This window comes from Zootermopsis nevadensis, unplaced genomic scaffold, assembly GCF_977971745.1.
Source record: "Zootermopsis nevadensis isolate Lab colony 2312 unplaced genomic scaffold, Znev_1.0 Znev_ptg000004l, whole genome shotgun sequence".
Taxonomy (NCBI): domain Eukaryota; kingdom Metazoa; phylum Arthropoda; class Insecta; order Blattodea; family Termopsidae; genus Zootermopsis; species Zootermopsis nevadensis.
The window spans coordinates 74,983-92,939 of record NW_028259136.1 but is presented as its reverse complement, the minus strand read 5'-3'; the positions used below and the strand labels follow the sequence as shown (position 1 = coordinate 92,939).

The window sequence follows — 17,957 nt, the reverse complement described above, 5'->3', positions numbered from 1 at the left end:
GCTCCTCTCTTCCTTGACCTCGGCACTAGATGGGGGTGAGTGGTCAGCATCACGCCCCGGCCGGCTTTAGCGGGCATAGGTTCTTGCCAGAATCTGATGGTTAACTAGCCAGCTAGGTAGATAATTACTCTATCCTGTTAGTCAGCAAAATAACTGTATAAACTGTATAAAACTGCAGGACTGCTATTCCTCTGACGGCATCTGAATTTCAGACATCTCAAAGAACAGAAGCGGAAGTCAACTGCTTCTATCGTTTCGGTTTTATTGTTCATTCTAATCGCCACACGGCTGACGTACAGTTCTGAATGTTTTTGGTGTCATGTCATGTTGATTAAACAAAACGACCTTTTTTCTTTCAAGCTGCGGATGGTTGATGGCATTCAGCGTCCTCTTACCGGACACTAATATTTTAATAGGATTTTTGTCCATAAAATACAGCCGTCTCCACCTTTCCCCTGGCAATCTATCAGACAGTAGCTAGCAGAGCAGCAAGCACCAGGGAGGTATGTACCCGGGCCAACAGAGAATCCCTACTGAGCGAGCATACGGTTCGTCATATGATAGCTTTGCGTGTAGATCAACGCCTTGTCAACTGTTTGTTAATTGATGGAGATACGGTACCAGACAGCGATATAATAGTATTAATTCACTTACGTTCTTTGTTTAATTGGCTGCATCAACAGCCAAATGGTCATGTACAGAAAACAGCAAAAAATTATCGACTTACAAAGGTCCAGACAAGGCATACTAATGGACAGAGGTTGCTAACCCCAAAAATACTCTAAATGCGTGTAAGCATGTCAAAAGTTTGTCAAGTATGGTTCAGTTCTGCGACTCTTTATCTGTGTGCTGATGTAGCAGCAGCCCGAATGTCGAGAAAGCAGGAGTTGAACAAGAGAAAAAATAGAAGACGCTGTCAAACGGAATAAATATTAAAAACAAGATGCCAAATTAGGAAATCTACTACATGTTGTTGATAATAATTCCAGCGACACAGGACAATGTCCTGAGCAGAAGGAGAGAAAGAGAAAATAATGTAAGATTTGAGGTTTTCACAGCGGCGAGTATGAAGATTTCTGTCTTCTGGGTTGTTGCGCTGTGTAGTCTGGTCGATGTTAACCAACGTTTCAGAGGTCATACTGCCTCCGTCATCAGGGCGGTGAAGATTTATGTCTTCTGGGTTGTTGCGCTGTGTAGTCTGGTCGAAGTTTACCAACGTTTCAGAGGTCATACTGCCTCCGTCATCAGGGCGATGAAGAATTATGTCTTCTGGGTTAATGCGCTGTGTAATCTGGTGGATGTTTACCAACGTTTCAGGGGTCACTGCCTCCGTCATCAGGGCAATGAGTATGAAGATTTCTGTCTTCTGGGTTGTTGCGCTGTGTAGTCTGGTCGATGTCCACCAACGTTTCAGAGGTCATACTGCCTCCGTCATCAGGGCGATGACTATGAAGATTTCTGTCTTCTGGGTTGTTGCGCTGTGTAGTCTGGTCGAAGTTTACCAACGTTTCAGAGGTCATACTGCCTCCATCATCAGGGCGGTGAAGATTTATGTCTTCTGGGTTAATGTGCTGTGTAGTCTGCTAGAGGTTTACCAACGTTTCAGGGGTCACTGCCTCCGTCATCAGGGCGATGAATCGCCCTGATGACGGAGGCAGATAGCCAACTGACGTCTTGCGTCGTTTGAAATTCGGAAGCGACAAGGGTTAGCATACTCGATGCTGAAGATTGATGTCTTCTAGGTTGTTACACCATACAGTCTGGTAGAAATTTACCGACATTTCAGAGATGCTTACTGTTTCCATAGTCAGAACTATGAGTCATCTTCACGCACGCCGTCGTTAAAAACGTGAAGTCTCACAGTACTGACATAATTCTGACATCTACGCTCAAGTCTCCGAAATGTTCTATTTCTTTCAAGTTGTGCGTCTACAGTTCTGTGTGAGCTTATGATCTTTCGCATTCGTGCTACATGCTTCCAGTCCGTAAATCATATTTAGCTACTTCTTATAATGCGCTTGGTATTTAGCTCAAATATCGAGTCTGTATCACAGTGTATGTATGCCACAAGTATGCAAGCATAATATTTCGCGTCGCTTGTGACACATACTGAAAACAAGAACGAGATTCACGCGGTTTTCGCTTCTCTTTTGGAATTCAATCGACTAAATACCGCAATATAATGGACTTTATAGTACTTTACTAAGCTAATTTTATACACATTCTTGGATTCTCAAATACAGTATAAATTCTAATGCTCCGTTTGTTTTCTTTTGTGTCTGAGCATTGTGAATTGTACACAATATGTGGGTTGATATTAAAGTTAGATTGTCATTTCTTTTTACGAAAGCTTTGATAAGGCAAAAGCAACGTTCTTTAAATTACTGGAGCTCTACCCAGAGGCTATACTTTGGAGAGGACTAATGTTTATCATTCATTTATTTACCAACGTTGTATGGTCTGGTGCATGTAAAGGGCATTTGTTCATCCATGTACAATATGATTTATAACCCATGTTTAAGCCTGCCATATTTTCCATTCTCGTGTTCACTTCCACGCGCTTTTATGAAGCGTTTATTCACTAAATTCTCAAGAACAAAAAAATACGTAGGCCTATTCTACTATTCAGTTTTCCGTGATACGCTTAATAAAACTATAATTTTTCACTACTTCAATAGGGAAAGAAGGTATTAAATGATTTTCTGAATGTCTTTGGTGATTTCTATATTTTGTGCTTTATACATCGTCTGTTGAATTTTTTTTAAAATGTCTCATAAAATTACGAAGTTTCGATAGATGATTTACCTTCGTCATCACATGTAGAAGGCGACACCTACTGTGTGGGATCCGATAGACTGGGAGTGAGCTGCTTTTTCCAGTCTCGTTATGAATATACATTTTTTTTAGAACTTTGTGACTTTTAAGTCGAGAATAAAGAAATTAAAAAGGTGTGAAATACTTTGCTTACACAAAAAAATCACTGTTTGCACTTTTGATCAAGATTTCTACATACTAACAAAAATTCTAGTTCCGAAAGTGATTTTTTTACGATACGTTCAGCTTTGTTATGACACCATTTTTTAATGCAAATACGTTTTTAATCGCTTTAAAAACAGTTGAAGTTTTACTAACAAAGCATCAAAATCGGGATAATGATGAATGTAAATAACAAGCATAATGGGTGATGTGAAAGCAAGATTTTTATCATTTTTTATTTGCCTTTGGTATAGAAGATTTTATATTGCGTGTTAGATACTATATTCTCTTTCAAAAGCCAGTTCATTAGTGATATTAGTCTTGTGTATTCTTTCAAGGCGTTCACTTATCAGTTCGCTTCTTAATATCCAACCATAGACCGCCCTTAGCAGCGAGCATAAAGTAATTCGGATCTGGTATTACAGAAACTGGAGTTCGCTTGTTAGGAGAGATTCTGAAATTAAAAATGACTGTGGCGATACCAGCTTTTATCTGCAGGAGAGCAAACCGGAAACCTGAAAGCGAAAGAAGGTCAGGGTAAAATTATTAATTCAGGCTCAAGAAGATACAGATTAACACTACTTCTTTTAACAAAAAACAGAGGTGCATATTTATCAACAGCGTTGTAATAGTTGTACGCATTCAATAAGAACACCACATGGAAATAAGGAAGTGATCGTTATTCACAAAGACAGTCATCTTCGTACTCATCGCCGTGAGAACCTTAAATCTCACATCGTTGTTCGTCCGTAATTGAAAGAATACAGACGCAGAGATTTATCAGCGATAAAAATACAGGTGGTAGCTCATCGTCAAGGAGTGACAGATTATACCACATTTAGGTTATGTAATGTAGTATTTTGGAAATCAGCATGTTTTGATGTGAAGACTAAAACGTGGTAAATACTCCGTAAATTATGACATTATCGCATGCTTTAAAAGTTCAAATATTTTCGAACAACAATAATAAATCAAAATGATACTCATGAGGAACTTAGGAGGAGACTAAATTCCGGAAATGCCTGCTACTTCTCAGTTCAAAATATTTTGTCTTCCCGTCTGATTTCTAAGAACCTGAAGATTAAAATATACAAACCAATAATTTTACCTGTTGTTTTGTATGGGTGCGAAACATGGTCTCTCACTCAGAGGGAGGAACAGGTGTTTGAGAATATGGTGTTGAGGAGGATATTTGGGCCTAGGAGAGAAGACGATGGGGCATAGAGAAAACTGCATAATGATGAGCTTAAAAATCTGTACTCCTCCCCCAATATTGTCAGGGTGATTGAGTCGGGAAGAATGAGATGGGCGGGGCATGTAGCGCGCATGGATGGGATAAGAGGTGTGCACCGGGTACTGGTTGGGAAACCTGAAGGGAAGAGACCGCTGGGGAGACCTAGACGTAGATGGGAGGATAATGTCAATCGGGATCTATGGGAGATAGGAGTTGAAGGAGACTGGATTTTGTTGGCCCAGGACAGGGTCCGGTGGAGGGCTTTGGTTAATTTGGTGATGAACCTTAGGGGTTCAGTAAGCCATTTAGTTAGTTAGTTATCGCATGCTTTCAAAATGATTATGAATAAATATATCGGTTCCACTAGTAAAATATGCAGTAGTCTTATCAGGGTTTTTGTAAGAAGTGGTTTGGTTTTGCAAAAGTTAAAACCTGCATGAATGAAACACACGATAAAGACAAAGAAGGGGGAGCATGGAGCTTTATATGCGCAGTCCATTAAAATCTGCTTATAATTGCATTCCAAGGATCTGAAAATTCCTTATTTGAGAGAGTTTTGCTTTTGAAACTTATCTTAATCTCTTATTAGATTTCCACTAACAAAATTTGCATTACGTGTGAACTGTGCATTATTACTGTGTAATACACATTCAAGTTTTGTTTGTTTCCTTGACGTAGCCCATAAAGTACTCTGCACATCCCTTGAAACACTGTGGCAATAGGCATTATCGCCTCAAATAGCATTAATTAATTAATGTTTGTAACTCTCGTGCTTTGTGGCCTTTGAGATAGGAAACTAATTAATTATGAATTTGAACTTCAAATAACGGAGTGAACTGAGATAGTTGGTTGGTCGATACTCGAAATAAACTCAGGATATGTGAGGCATTATAAAAGAAGCTAACCTTATTGCATAACACGAATATCTCTTAGAAAACGCAGTTCGTTAACATTAAAAGGAGAGCGGAACAAAATTAAAATTCTTCGAATGCACGTACAGAGACGCGCTTCTGAAGCTCGTGTAACCCGATTTAATGCCGGAGTGCTAGCCAGCAGGAGGACCGACCAACGACGATTCTACGGTCTTCCTCATTCCATTAACACGCTCAAATTTCACGTCCATCCTACTTGTTTCTCAAGTAGCCTCACATATTATATCAAAAACTACACGCCGCCTCATTAAAAACTCTCCTCAAAGTCTTGTCAAAAAATGACAATTAAATAATTAATAATACCAATAATGTAAGATTTGTGGTTTTCACAACGGTGAGTATGAAGTTTCTGTCTTCTGGGTTATTGAGCTAGACTACACAGCGCAACAACCCAGAATACAGAAATCTTCAATACCAATATTAATTTTTATAATTTAAACAGCTGCTGCCTCCCCCACAAAATTAATCATTTCCCAATACTTTTACTTTTCACAACCTGCTTTACCGTAAGTGCGAATAAGCATTTTCTGGAAACGTCAGAGCCGGTAGAATGTCGGATAACATATTATCCCCCGTAACAAATTAAATGCGTCTCGCTCTGTATTTTTCTCTCTTTCTCTTTGTCATGCTACGAATGGTTAAGAATGTCATTGTTGACTTATTTATTCCATTATTTTATTTAATGTGTGCGCGCGTGTGTGAAGGGTGGAGGGAAGAGAGAGAGAGAGAAATCTGCTCCAGTTTTCATACTTGAGGTGTGTAGTTTTGAATGGGCCACTCTTGTGAACGCCTGCCTTTGAGGAGATAAAAACCCTGGAGACATTTCGGATGGACGGAAATTATTTTTAAGTAAATTGTAGATTACTTTGATATTTCAAGGAGAGTGTCAGCTTTTACCTCGTACCTAGACACATCCTGGGACCATCGCCGAAAGGCAAATATGAGTATCGATGGCGGGTGTTCTTGTTTTCTTCGCTGAAACGCTCCGGGTCGAAGCGCTTCGGGTCAGGGTAGTGCTGGGGATCATTGTGGATGGCATACAACGGGATTGCCACTGGCGTACCCACTTCCACTTCATACGTTCCTCCTGATGGCGTTTCCAGCTCAAATGGCTTCGTGCACACTTTCATTAGAGTCGTGGCGGGTGGGTACATCCGAAGAGCTTCTGTAAAGCGAAATCAGTAACCGTAAGTGATTATGTTCAGAGATACGCAATTTTTCGCACGTCGCCTCACACTCCTGTAGTTCATTATGTTATAACAAACCGAACATGTAGGCTACTAAGTGGTATTTGAGGTTCTCACGGCTGAGTCCGAAGATGGCTATCTTATGGATTGTAGCGCAGTATAGTCTAGTAGAAGTTTACCAACGTTTCAGAGGCCCTTGCAGCCTCCGTCATCGCCATGACCTCTGAAACGTTGGTAAGCTTCTACCTGACTACACGACGCAACAACCCAGAAGAGAGTCATCTTTGTCCGTTCCTGCCATAAAATTTAGTGCCCCCGTAGCGTATGTGTTTAATATAATGCAATGTATGTCTATATAGGCATATGTGTATGTAACTCCGTGGAGCTGATAGTTGCTCAGGTGGATAAAAAATTCACCGCCCGTTTCTGAAACCGGGAGGGTTAATACCGTGTTCACAACATCCTACCACTGACCAGTGGAATAAAGCATACACTCACACACACTATCAATTAAGATCCATTTTAATGTCACCCACCCATATACACATTTGTCTGTCTCTCCATGGAACATAATTCTTCTTCAGAAGCTGATAGTCTGTGACTTGGTAAATAAACTTCGCTTTCTTTTCTGGTACCACCATTCTTCGAGGAGTATTAACTCTGTACTTAAAAGTCAATGTGGATTCCTATGAAGTACGTCAACTACCAAGAAAACAGTACGTCATTAGAATATGTCTAATATTAACAAATTCCAAACAAACCTTATATAACACGTTAATTGAAATTCATACACGAAGAAACAGATTAGATAAATTAAAACATTTTGAAAGAAGTATATTCAATTCAATTCAATTCATTCATTAAAGTGCTTGACAGCAGCCAAAAAGGCCAATAACAGCCAAGCACTAACAACAATATAGACATTACAATACAAAAGCAAACAAACAAAGAACTGAAAACATAACTGTACAATATTGATTTATTGTAAAATAAATAAAAAACTAAATGTTATAGATAAGTAAAATAATAATTATACTAAAAACAGTTTAATATTGGCCAAAAAACATACACAATAAAATGTCATACTAAGTAAACAATAAAAAACCATGATTATTGTTTAAAAAGCTGACTGACCTCAGTAAGCAAAACACGATCTTTGTTAAAGATGTCGATGCTCCTACAGACTGCATTGGCAGCAGAAACACATCTGGCAGAGGGACTGGCCTTGAAATTACGTTGTACAGTAAAGGTAGAGTTGTCTCTGATAGACCTAGTAGGTATGCAGAGACTAACTTTATCAAAAAAAGATGAGCAACTAATTTTGCCTTTAAAAACATTCACGAGGAAAAGAGCATCCAAAAGCCTCCTCCTTAAATGTAACGATAAGAAATTTAATGTAACTAATATTTCATCATAATTATAGGCACAAACGCCATTAAAGAATCTAGCGTAACATAGAGCTACAAATTTCCTTTGAATCCTTTCCAATTTAAAGGAATCAGTGTTAGTAATAGAGTTCCAAACAACGGAAGCATACTCAATTTTGGAACGGACTAAAGTACTGTACAAGACGAAAAGGCTATCAACAGTGGAGAAGCAAGAAGTAATGTACCGAATCAAACCTAGCATTTTCAAGCTCTGTGAGAATATATAGTTGATATGCTGGTGAAAATAGAGCTTACAGTCCAGTAGAACACCGAGATCTTTAACACAATGGGAGCGTGCCACCAGGTTGTTACACAATTTGTAATTAAAATAAATACTGTTTGTCTTCCGGGTGAATGATATAACAGTCGTTTTACTTAAATTAAGTTGCATCCCATTCACAAGACACCAATTTTGCACTGAATGGATGTCGTCCTGCAACAGTTTGCAGTCATCAACATCGCTAATACTCCGATATATCTTTAAGTCATCAGCAAATAAAAGGCACTGTGAATTATGTATGGAGTCGCAGATCTCATTAATGAATATATTAAAAAGTAAGGGGCCTAGGGTGGAACCCTGAGGCACTCCACACTTAACACGATAAGGATACGAAAGAGTTCCAGATACACGAACAAAAGATTGCCTGTCAGAAAGATAACTATGGAACCAATCAACATGTCTGGGTGATAGTCCAAAGTTTCTAAGTTACTAATGCTATTTAAGTAAACGTTCTTGTTTTTAAAATATTATCACTTTTGTGATTTGTAATTATCTTACCGGACAAGGCCATGTCGAGGTACGTCATTTCTTGAATGCCGTCGAAAGTGAGTTCGCCGCCATGTTTCTGCAGAATAGAGTCCACTTCTTCCCGTATCTTCGTCTGTACGTCAGGGTTAACAGCAAGGCAGTACAGCCCAAAGGCCATAGCAATAGACGACGTTTCGTAACCATCGAAAAAGAAAGTACTTGCTTGTGCAGCAATATCTTCTTCAGTGAAACCTGTAATGAGGAAGGGAACTGCGTATAAAAGGCTGGAAAAGTATGCCTACTGTTGCGAATTGTGTAATGAAGCCTTCTTTGAGATAATAACCGCCTTCTTCCAAGGAACTGGTTCTCCTTTACTGAAAACGGAAAACAATCAGAAAGAAGCTTTACATTACATAGGAATCCTTGCAATTACCACTTCACTAACTTTGAATTCTTTAATATTAGAAATTTACTAAGAAAACAACGATCAGTTATATGAAACTGTGATCCTAACTAGAAACACAATGAAATCCAATAATTTATTTTATTTCTGTAGTTACGCCGCAAGTTGTAAGCCTATTTGTTCGGTTCTGAATTACACAATGTAACAGAAACCACAAAACACGCACCGCGTTAACTGAAGTTGTTCGTGTACATCTTTAAAAGTGTTATTAATTAACTCTATAGACTAAGGTCATTCGTAAGAAACTGAGTCTCATAGCCATTCAAACAATTCCTCGTCTTGTATGGAACCTGAATGTTTACAACGGCTTCCACTAGACTCACTCCAGATCTTGATAAATCGGCTACATCCTCAAACTCGCCTTAATTATTTTAATTCTAATAACGTTTAGTGGCTCAGGATACGGACAAGTGGCGGGTTCTTTTGAACACGATAATGAAGCTTCTGGTTTTCTCAAAGGAGGAAATTCCTTGGCTAGTTGAACATAACTATCTTAATTAAAATATAGGAAACAAGGTTTATTCAAATCACTCCAAACAAAAGACACATCAGATTGATGAATATATCTGAATCCAGATTAAACTACTTAAAAATGCAACTTATTATATCCGCCGAATTACATGCGAGTTTTCAAATTGTGTGGAGTGACTTCACTTTAATAACATTTTCTCTGACAATCAGCCCCGTTAACTGGTTACCGTAGTAAACCGACGTTTCGGGAACAAACTCTGTCCCCATCTTCGGGGTTCTGATGTGACTGGATCCTCGGAAGTACACTCATAATTGTTTTGTTATTTTAGCTGCCATTATATTTTCTAATAAAAGTATTCTAACTTTTGAAGCCCTAAGCTTATCTAAACAGTATTTACAAATTCAGTTGTTACCTCGAAGGAAACAATGTGTAGGAAACTTTAAAATTCCAAGTAGATTTGTCGGTGGTTGGTAGTCGTTTAAAAAATCTATATGTCTAGGTCTCTGTGGTTCTGATTTTGCCTCTGACTATATTTGTGTAACGATATCTTGCGTCTTAACAACAGCTCATGGTGTTGGGAATCCAAATTATTGCTGTACAGGATGAATATGAACTCTACGACGTACATGAGACAGGATAATTAACAATTCTATTAACAACTTCTCTGTTCAATCTCACGTGAGAATGCAGCCCACCTAATTAATGGTTGAGCACTACAGCTGGTTGTTAACATTGGGAGGGAACATGATTGTTCTACAGCTCATTTATATCTAACGTAACATTTTAGAGATGAATTTAACATGAGTTAAAATTTCATTCCGCTAAAGGGTCATAAGACGCCTTGTCAGAGGAGAAGTAAAATTAGTCTCCGGGTTTGAGGCAAACCGAGCAGGTTATCCCATGAGTAAAGCTTCTGGTTGGTAGTTCTACGTCTGTACAATAGCAGCTTTTCTGTGGATGTTCTCATGATGATGCATGGGCCTGTTTACAAAAATCGCGACTACTTCAGTCGTTCCTAACCCACCACTCAAATGCCATTTCTCAAACGACGCATCATGAACTTCTAACACTGTTACAAACGAAGCAAGCGGCTGTGACTCCAACACCACTACACCGAGGCCCGCCCTCAGCCACTTACACCCCCTTTCAATTCTCAAAATCTGCCTGTCTTTCCATATCTTTCTAGGTCATACAAGCTGATGTTTTATAAGACGTCTTTCCACCAAAATTCTGTATGCATTTCTTACCTCTTCCATCCAGTAGCATGTTTAGGCTTGTCGTAGACTTTCGGATTTGTCTATCGTAACAATATTAGACGGCCTGAATAAACCAGGAAATTCATTCTTATGTAATATCCCGAACTGCTAACTTACTTTTCCTTACCTAGATAACAAACATTTTCCTGAGCACTTTTTCAAACACTTATAATTTATATTCTTCCGCAAAAATAACAAGACATTGCCTTACAATGATACAGAGCTATGCAGATTATTGCTCTGTGGGTATAAATTCCTATTTTCAGCAATTTGTAAGGTAGTAATGGTAAGATTTTCCGATCTGAATAATAACAAGCATTTACAAAATGTATTATTTACTTAATTTAACCATGAACCTTCTTATTTCTAAGTTAGTGGAGTGCGTTTGAAATACGTTGACTTGCTAATTTATTTGCAGATTAATTAGAGAAGAACTGCTACTGAACTATAATGTAAGCATGTTACATTTAATTACCTTTGTCTTCGTAATGGAAAGAGTATGATATTAAGCGACGGAAGTGTAATACATTCGTATAATTTGCGAAGAAAGGTGTTCATGATGAGTCTTTCGGCACTCAATTAAACTCCAGGTTCAAGACATGACCAACATCTGACTCATATTTAGCCTGGTATGTTGAAAACCAGTTGTTGTACGTAAACATACTGAAGATTGATGCTTTGATTGTTTGAATACGCTTATCAGCTGCATGGTTACAGGCATCGAATGTTAGAATTATTGCTTGTGATAAATTAGAAGGGATGTGGCAGGAAATTATTGTTGTTGTTGATTAAGGCTCCTCGGGCATGCACGAGACGTTCTCCGGATGTTTCTTCCGTATCAGCGTAAAAGCTGCAGATTTTAAACTACTTTAATTTAATGGCTAAAAATTTAGTGGTAGCTACCGAGAGAACCTACGAGAAACCTCAACTGTAATACCCAGGCTTCGAAACACATTCGAGAAACGAGAGAGCAAAGGACTCGCTCTGCACGTAATGTTTTGTGCAGGTGGGAGTCCTTTCTGTTCGTTGCCGCTACTGAGGTCCTTACCGTCAGCAGTTCCTCCTCCCTTCTTGTAGAGGGTAATGAGATGCTGCAGAAAGTCTGCCCGAATCACGTTGTTTTTCTCACGGTACTCCATCACTTCATTGACAATACGCTGGAGAAACTTGTACATCTTCTGAGTTACTACCCTATAACAACCAAAGTAGATATGCATTTAAAACTTCGTTACTTGAGTACCTTTCATGAAACGTTTCAAGATTGGTTTAGATTTAGATTTTAACATCGCTGCTTCAGCTTCAGAATTCAAGCCTACAGTCCTTTGTATATGAGGTGTAAAGTTGGCCATAAGCGATTACTACGCAAATATTTTGAAGGAGGCCACAGTTGTCTTTAAAACGATTATTTCGATATTGTCTGGAGAGGCTGAGCAAATCAACGAAACACTTTTACAATATCCCTACCTCAATCATCGACAGGTACTAAGAACTTATTAAGGAAATGTGAGTGAGGTATTTTACAACCCAAGTCACAGGTACTACGTTATATTCATAACCGAACATTTAAAAATGTTGTAAAGATTTTTGTATTCATTTCAACATTTGTACAAATTAGTTCGCATAAAGAGAAGATAAATTCACTCGTTGAAATAGTATTGCAAGATATGATAATTATGTGCGCTCTCTTCTGTAACTGTAAATGTAACCGTTTTCAAGATTATATGGGTGTTCAGTGGACGGTCAGAATAATGAACTTAAGAAATGGAAGTCCGCGTCAGTAAAGCCTAGAATTTAAGTTCGTGAAGATTAAATTAAATGCGAAACTGCATTTTTAGGAAGATTCTCTATTAATGCTGTTGTAAATTTGGCCAAACTACAAATTCTTTGTGAGATTTCAGGTTCTCACGGCAGTGAGTATGAAGATTATTGTATTGTTTGCTATTGGCTAGGGCGAGAGATGAGAGCGACAGCAAACATCTCTGAAACTTCAATAAATTGATGTAAGATTTCCGGGTTACAAGCCGCCTCAGGTGGCTGAACGGTGAATAAACCATATCTTCTGCCAGACTGCACTCCGCAAGAACCCAGAAGAGAGCCATCTCTAACCAATTCCTTATTGTAAGAATGAAATTAATAGTCTTGTACTTACCTAATTTTCAAAAATTTAGCAACACGTGGAAGCAGCATGACGATTAATACTTTCATGTTTTTCCAAAAAGATGGTTCGAAGGTTTCTCGGCCTATCTGACGGAGTTCACAATCGGGGTCTTGCAGTCCCTCTCCACGGATACCGAACGCACAAGTAGCCACAACGTCGGTTGTGTACCGGGTGCATAGTTCCTTCAATTCAAACTCTGTCCCAGAAGCACCTTAGAGGGAAAACACAAATTTTCGCGTTCAGTGAATACATAAAAGGGGTTACAAATAAGTTAAGAAAATCCGTTTTCTCTTCTTGCTTTATGTTCTTAGGAAAACTTAATGCATTAAGCTATCTGTCTATCAGTGTTCCGTTGCTATTCTGTTGTTAATATCTAAAATGTTGCTCTGACATGCTGCTGTTAGAATAATTATCGCCATATTATCAAGACTGCAGTCGTCCGTAACGTTTTCCCTCTCTGTCCAGAAGCTAAACAAGGAGTCGGCGTTAGAAATGTTTACAGTAGAAAATCAAATTTAGAACAACGTACAAATCAAAACTATTAATACTATGAAGGCCTTCAAATAGTCGCATGTAATTTGCACGGACAGTGACCCAATTGTTTTAGTAATCTATGACTATCAAACTCCACGGAGGAGAGTCCTTTCTAAGAAGCTGATTGTCGCTCATCTGACCAAGATATTTCCAGTCATAATTATCTGTTAACTCGTTTACTATAGCTCCGCTGGGCCCTGTTCTGGGTCAGTTTAATCCATTCTACAAATTCGGAAACTATTTTTTAAGTCATTTTGATGTTTTCCCCGGTCTAAGTTTAGACCTCTGAAGTAAACTAATCTTTACAGGTTTGAGGCCAAAATTTTGTGTGAAATTCTCTTATATCCTATGCTAATTTTACCTGAGTTCTCAATGCAGTGTGTTAGTTCCACGCAAACCTCTGCGATGAGAGGAAAATAAGGCTTTATCTTTCCCAAACTGAGTGCTGGTGTTAACTGTGACCGTGTTTTCTTCCACCTAGCAGACAGTAAGAGCAGGAAGTTTTAAAACTGAACTACCTTTACGCCAAGACCAGCCAACTGTCAAGACGTGTATAAACAAGTTCATTAAATCAAGGGTGAACTAATAAGGCAACATCCCCATTTTGGCCTCGGTATTATATGAAAGTCGACGGTACTTATTAACATATTCCGAAGTTAATGGAGCGTTCCGTTTCGAAAATTGAGGAAGTGGTTCAGTCTGCCCGTAGCGATCTTTCTCCGTTAACATGTCCGTCAAACATATAACATTTCATAATAATTACACTTTCAGAAAAAAACTAGATGCTTATTTTAAGATTCTGAAACATTATCTCTACAAGACAGTCTCTCCACATGAGGTGCAGATGTACAGGGAAGGAAATTTGGTTTCAAAATTATATATTTCGTTTGCTACATGGAGTCTTTATACATCGATTTATTTTTATTTCGGTGATATATTTCTGTACAGTAATTTTCTTCAATTTAGAAATTCTTTATCTTTCAATGTATAAGAATAATGGGCCAACCCGGCTTTGGGCATCAGACCAATCGATCAGGCTACAACCTTCATTTGAATCTATAAAATCTTCTCGGGCAATCAGCCGCGTTAGCTGTTTACCGTAGTAAACCGACGTTTCAGGAACAAACTCTGTCCAGATCTTCAGGGTTCTGATGTGACTAGGAAGTTTCAGGCGACTTCCGAGGATCCAGTCACATCAGAACCCTGAAGATCTGGACAGAGTTTGTTTACTACGGTAACCAGCTTACGCGGCTGATTGCCCGAGAAGATTTTATTGATTGTACTTGCCGCGAAAGTCTCAAATCCTATTTCATTTGAATCTGTTGGGTGTAAGTGATGCAATCCGTGATATTAAACATCTTCCTAAATCATGTAATGCGAGATTTCTAAAACTAAACTAAAAATAATATATTCGTTATTCCTTTTATCAGAAATCGATGGCAAAGTGAGGAAACCTTTTTTTTGAGATTCATGGGTGCCATGAGGTTTTTAATCGAGTTTGACTTTTATAATATGCTAAGTTGAATCGATTTTAAACCCAATATGCAGCCATTAGATAAACCTACTGTATGGATGTTCTCTCTGTTTAAACTATTTATAATTACACATGATTTATTTTTAGAGGAAAAGAACTTCTGCTATCCTTGTTACTTCTACAGATTCAGCCTAAATATGAGTTCATATATTTCGATGTGAGAAATGCGCTTACCTCTCACCAGTCAACACAAAAGGGTTGCGTCCAAATAATGGGTCCACTTCAGGGTCCGATTCAATATCGTTGTCATGGAAACTGTTGAATTCCTTGACGAGTATCGTCTTGATGAGTTCCGGGTCTCGGACCAGCAGCGACGGCTGTCTGAACTTAAACACACCTCCATATCTGTAGCCATCCAGCTTCCTTGGAAAGAAATGCAACACTGTAATTCAGAGTTTCTGAATTTCGGCGATCCGACAATAACCTGCACTGTTTAACATTTATCAGCAGCCGTTGGTATCCCTACTCACATAGCAATATGCCAGAGCCTTGTTGGGTTGAAGAATAAGGGAATCAAATTCTTACTGAAATTAAATCATAGAAGTAGCATTGGGAATCATAGGCATCTAACCTAGACGTGCAACGATACGTTTATAGAAGATGACTGTCTTCTGGGTTGTTGCGCCGTGTAGTCTGAGTGTAGTGTGAGCATGTGGGTCCAGTTTATCTCGTTCAAGTCAGCTCAGGCGAGCTTTTGTGGGCATGGTTGTAAAATTTCGGTATCCGAAAATGTCCGAGAACTTGTTGACTAGGTGAACGACTAGCAGCTTCTAAAGCAAGATTGTTGAATAGAGTTCTGTAGTTAAGGGTAGCATCCATTCGCAAGCTTTTGTGAATACGTGTATTCATTTATGTATTGCACAGAAAGAATAATATCTTCATTTGAAACACCACCCAGAAGAATTCATTTATGTAACATATGCCTGTTTCTCAACGTCACTGACGTCTTCCGATTTCCAGTGGTCACTCATCTCTTTTCGCTTGTACCATCTGTTTTTTGCCTCTCTGACCGTATCCGTACCAATCAGTTATTTTTTGTTTCCTGTCATCCAGAACAAAATTTTTAAACCATTTTGTCTTAGTTATGCCTACTAATTGGTCGTATGAAAAATATTGATAATAAAGTGCTTGTTCCCGATGGTTGTATCAATACCATTATACCTACTCTTCTAATTCTGAAGTACAGTTTTTAAATACGTATATTTTAAATTGTATAGATTATATGTTTTTCATTACCAAAAATCATTCAACATTCTCTATTTAACTTTCTGAAGTGAAATTTTCATATTAGTTCTGTGTTGCTGTAATGTTACTTCGGATGTGGCTTTTCTCTTTAGAGACTCCCATAGGTTGTTACTAGGTACGCTAATTTTATCATGCCTTTGGAAATCGTATTCCTCTTCCGATCGAAAAACTATGGCGACCGGGTGATTACTAGGATTATACATTCACATCAGTTTGCTATTGTCTTTTATCATTATGCAACTTGTGAGGATTTTAAGCATAGAAAGTCGAAAATAAACTAGCTTCTAGGACAAAGAAGGCTGTATTGACGACGTGATGTCTCGAAGCAAATTCACATTCTTACAGACAAACACTGTTACCAGTAAAGGTCCTGGTAGACTTCGCCGAGATTCTTCTGGCCCAGCATTGCATCTTTGAGGTTCCCAAACAGAAGTAGAGGTTTCACGTAAGGAACACCTCTTTTCCGCCAGTAGTTGTGTGTGCGCTTCAAATACACATACAGCACACCGCCCAGCAGAAGTGCGGCAGTGGCCCACCAGCAACCCAGGAAGGGGACGTCCATCTCGTTAGTTGACCTATAAGGAATAGAAGTTAACGTAGCTCATCTTAAGAGCCTTTCTTCTTTGGAAGTGTTTGTTCTGTATTCTGTCACACAACTTACTGAAAGGGCATAGTCAAAACAATGTTAGAAATTTAAAATTGTATTTTTAACAAATTCTGAAATTATGACTGTCATAAAATTTAAATGACTAAATACTCACGAAATCGTTTCTGACAATTAATATTTACGCCAATCACTTTTTAAAAATATTGCCGTTTCTGTAAAATCTAACTATAAATAGGCATATTTCTGTAAAATGTTAATTAGCAGAAATAGACAGGTTATTTTATTAACACTTGGGGGGAAGAAAGCTGTCCAAATGATCAGGACGAAGGGGCTGAATTCCGATGTTGATTGTTGGTTAAGGTAGATGACTTTGACTAACAAAATTAACACATTGTAATTACTGATACGCTCTTATTATAAACAGCATGTTTGTTGCAGATAGTATTTTATCCAGTGCGTACTGCATGTCTCGCCTAACTCATTCCCCTTGATGTTGTTACATCAATAACGTTTGGTGAAGATCACAAAGTCATGAAACTCGTCATAATGTAATTTTCTCCATCTTCCTATTAAGTCCTCTTTTACTCCCGACTTTGTTCGTAGACGCCATTGATCTGCGCATACATGAAAAACGCATATAATTTCACTGTTGTTGCAAATTGTAACCTCTGGCGTTTTTAGATAGGCAGTGGAAGCTTTTGAGCTACAAATGCTATCATGCAGTCCCCGATTTTAATATCTTCTTAATTGTCTCGTGAATGTAAGTATGTTTTGTCACTGTCTTTCCAAAATCTTTTGACACATTTTCTATTCATTTATTACCTACTCCCCTTCATATTATTTCTCTGTTCTGCTTTATAACAAGACGCTATCATGCCTATTTTGTAATAACAATAATAATTAAGTAATTCAATTCTTTGCGTGTTAACTCACTAGCCCAATTTGCTTACTGCGTTGCAGGGAACTTGAGATTCCTCTCTCTCGTTGACTGACCACGCGATTTCTTATTATGTTGTATAGGCGTTCGGCCTGCTGACACTGCCCTGTTCTTCCAACTACAGTGCTTGGCAATCGACCGAGATGGCTTCACTCTATGCATGTCGGCCATAGGATAATCATTCTAACCCCTACTCCCTGAGGAATAAAATGTCAGGGTCACTGGTAAGGATTCAGTAGCGAATATT

At 38.5% G+C, this 17,957-nt stretch overlaps 1 protein-coding gene across 2 annotated transcripts; it reads right to left on the bottom strand.

Moving 5' to 3' along the window:
* Positions 1-2,707: 2,707 nt before the first annotated feature.
* On the bottom strand, positions 2,708-17,880 carry LOC110837531 (cytochrome P450 9e2). 2 transcript variants are annotated; one of them, XM_087342777.1, is made up of 9 exons: positions 17,724-17,880; positions 16,526-16,741; positions 15,096-15,284; positions 13,749-13,864; positions 12,845-13,064; positions 11,744-11,886; positions 8,535-8,756; positions 6,047-6,307; positions 2,708-3,491 (listed from the first exon to the last, which is right to left on the bottom strand). In XM_087342777.1, the coding sequence occupies exons 1-9, from the start codon at positions 17,870-17,872 to the stop codon at positions 3,319-3,321; spliced, it is 1,689 nt and encodes a 562-aa protein (XP_087198903.1). In that variant the 5' UTR covers positions 17,873-17,880; the 3' UTR covers positions 2,708-3,318. The 2 variants fall into 2 exon arrangements, with proteins under 2 accessions (XP_087198903.1, XP_087198904.1); XM_087342778.1 differs by having other exon boundaries at positions 17,707-17,854.
* Positions 17,881-17,957: the final 77 nt, after the last annotated feature.

Excerpts from the sequence above, each read along its gene's own strand:
- LOC110837531 (XM_087342777.1), bottom strand. The coding sequence starts at position 17,872 with ATGCATAGAGTGAAGCCATCTCGGTCGATTGCCAAGCACTGTAGTTGG. Across the intron at positions 15,285-16,525 it reads GTCTACCAGGACCTTTACTG|GAAGCTGGATGGCTACAGAT; the intron begins GTAACAGTGTTT and ends TTTCTTTCCAAG. Across the intron at positions 13,065-13,748 it reads ACACTGCATTGAGAACTCAG|GTGCTTCTGGGACAGAGTTT; the intron begins GTAAAATTAGCA and ends TTTCCCTCTAAG.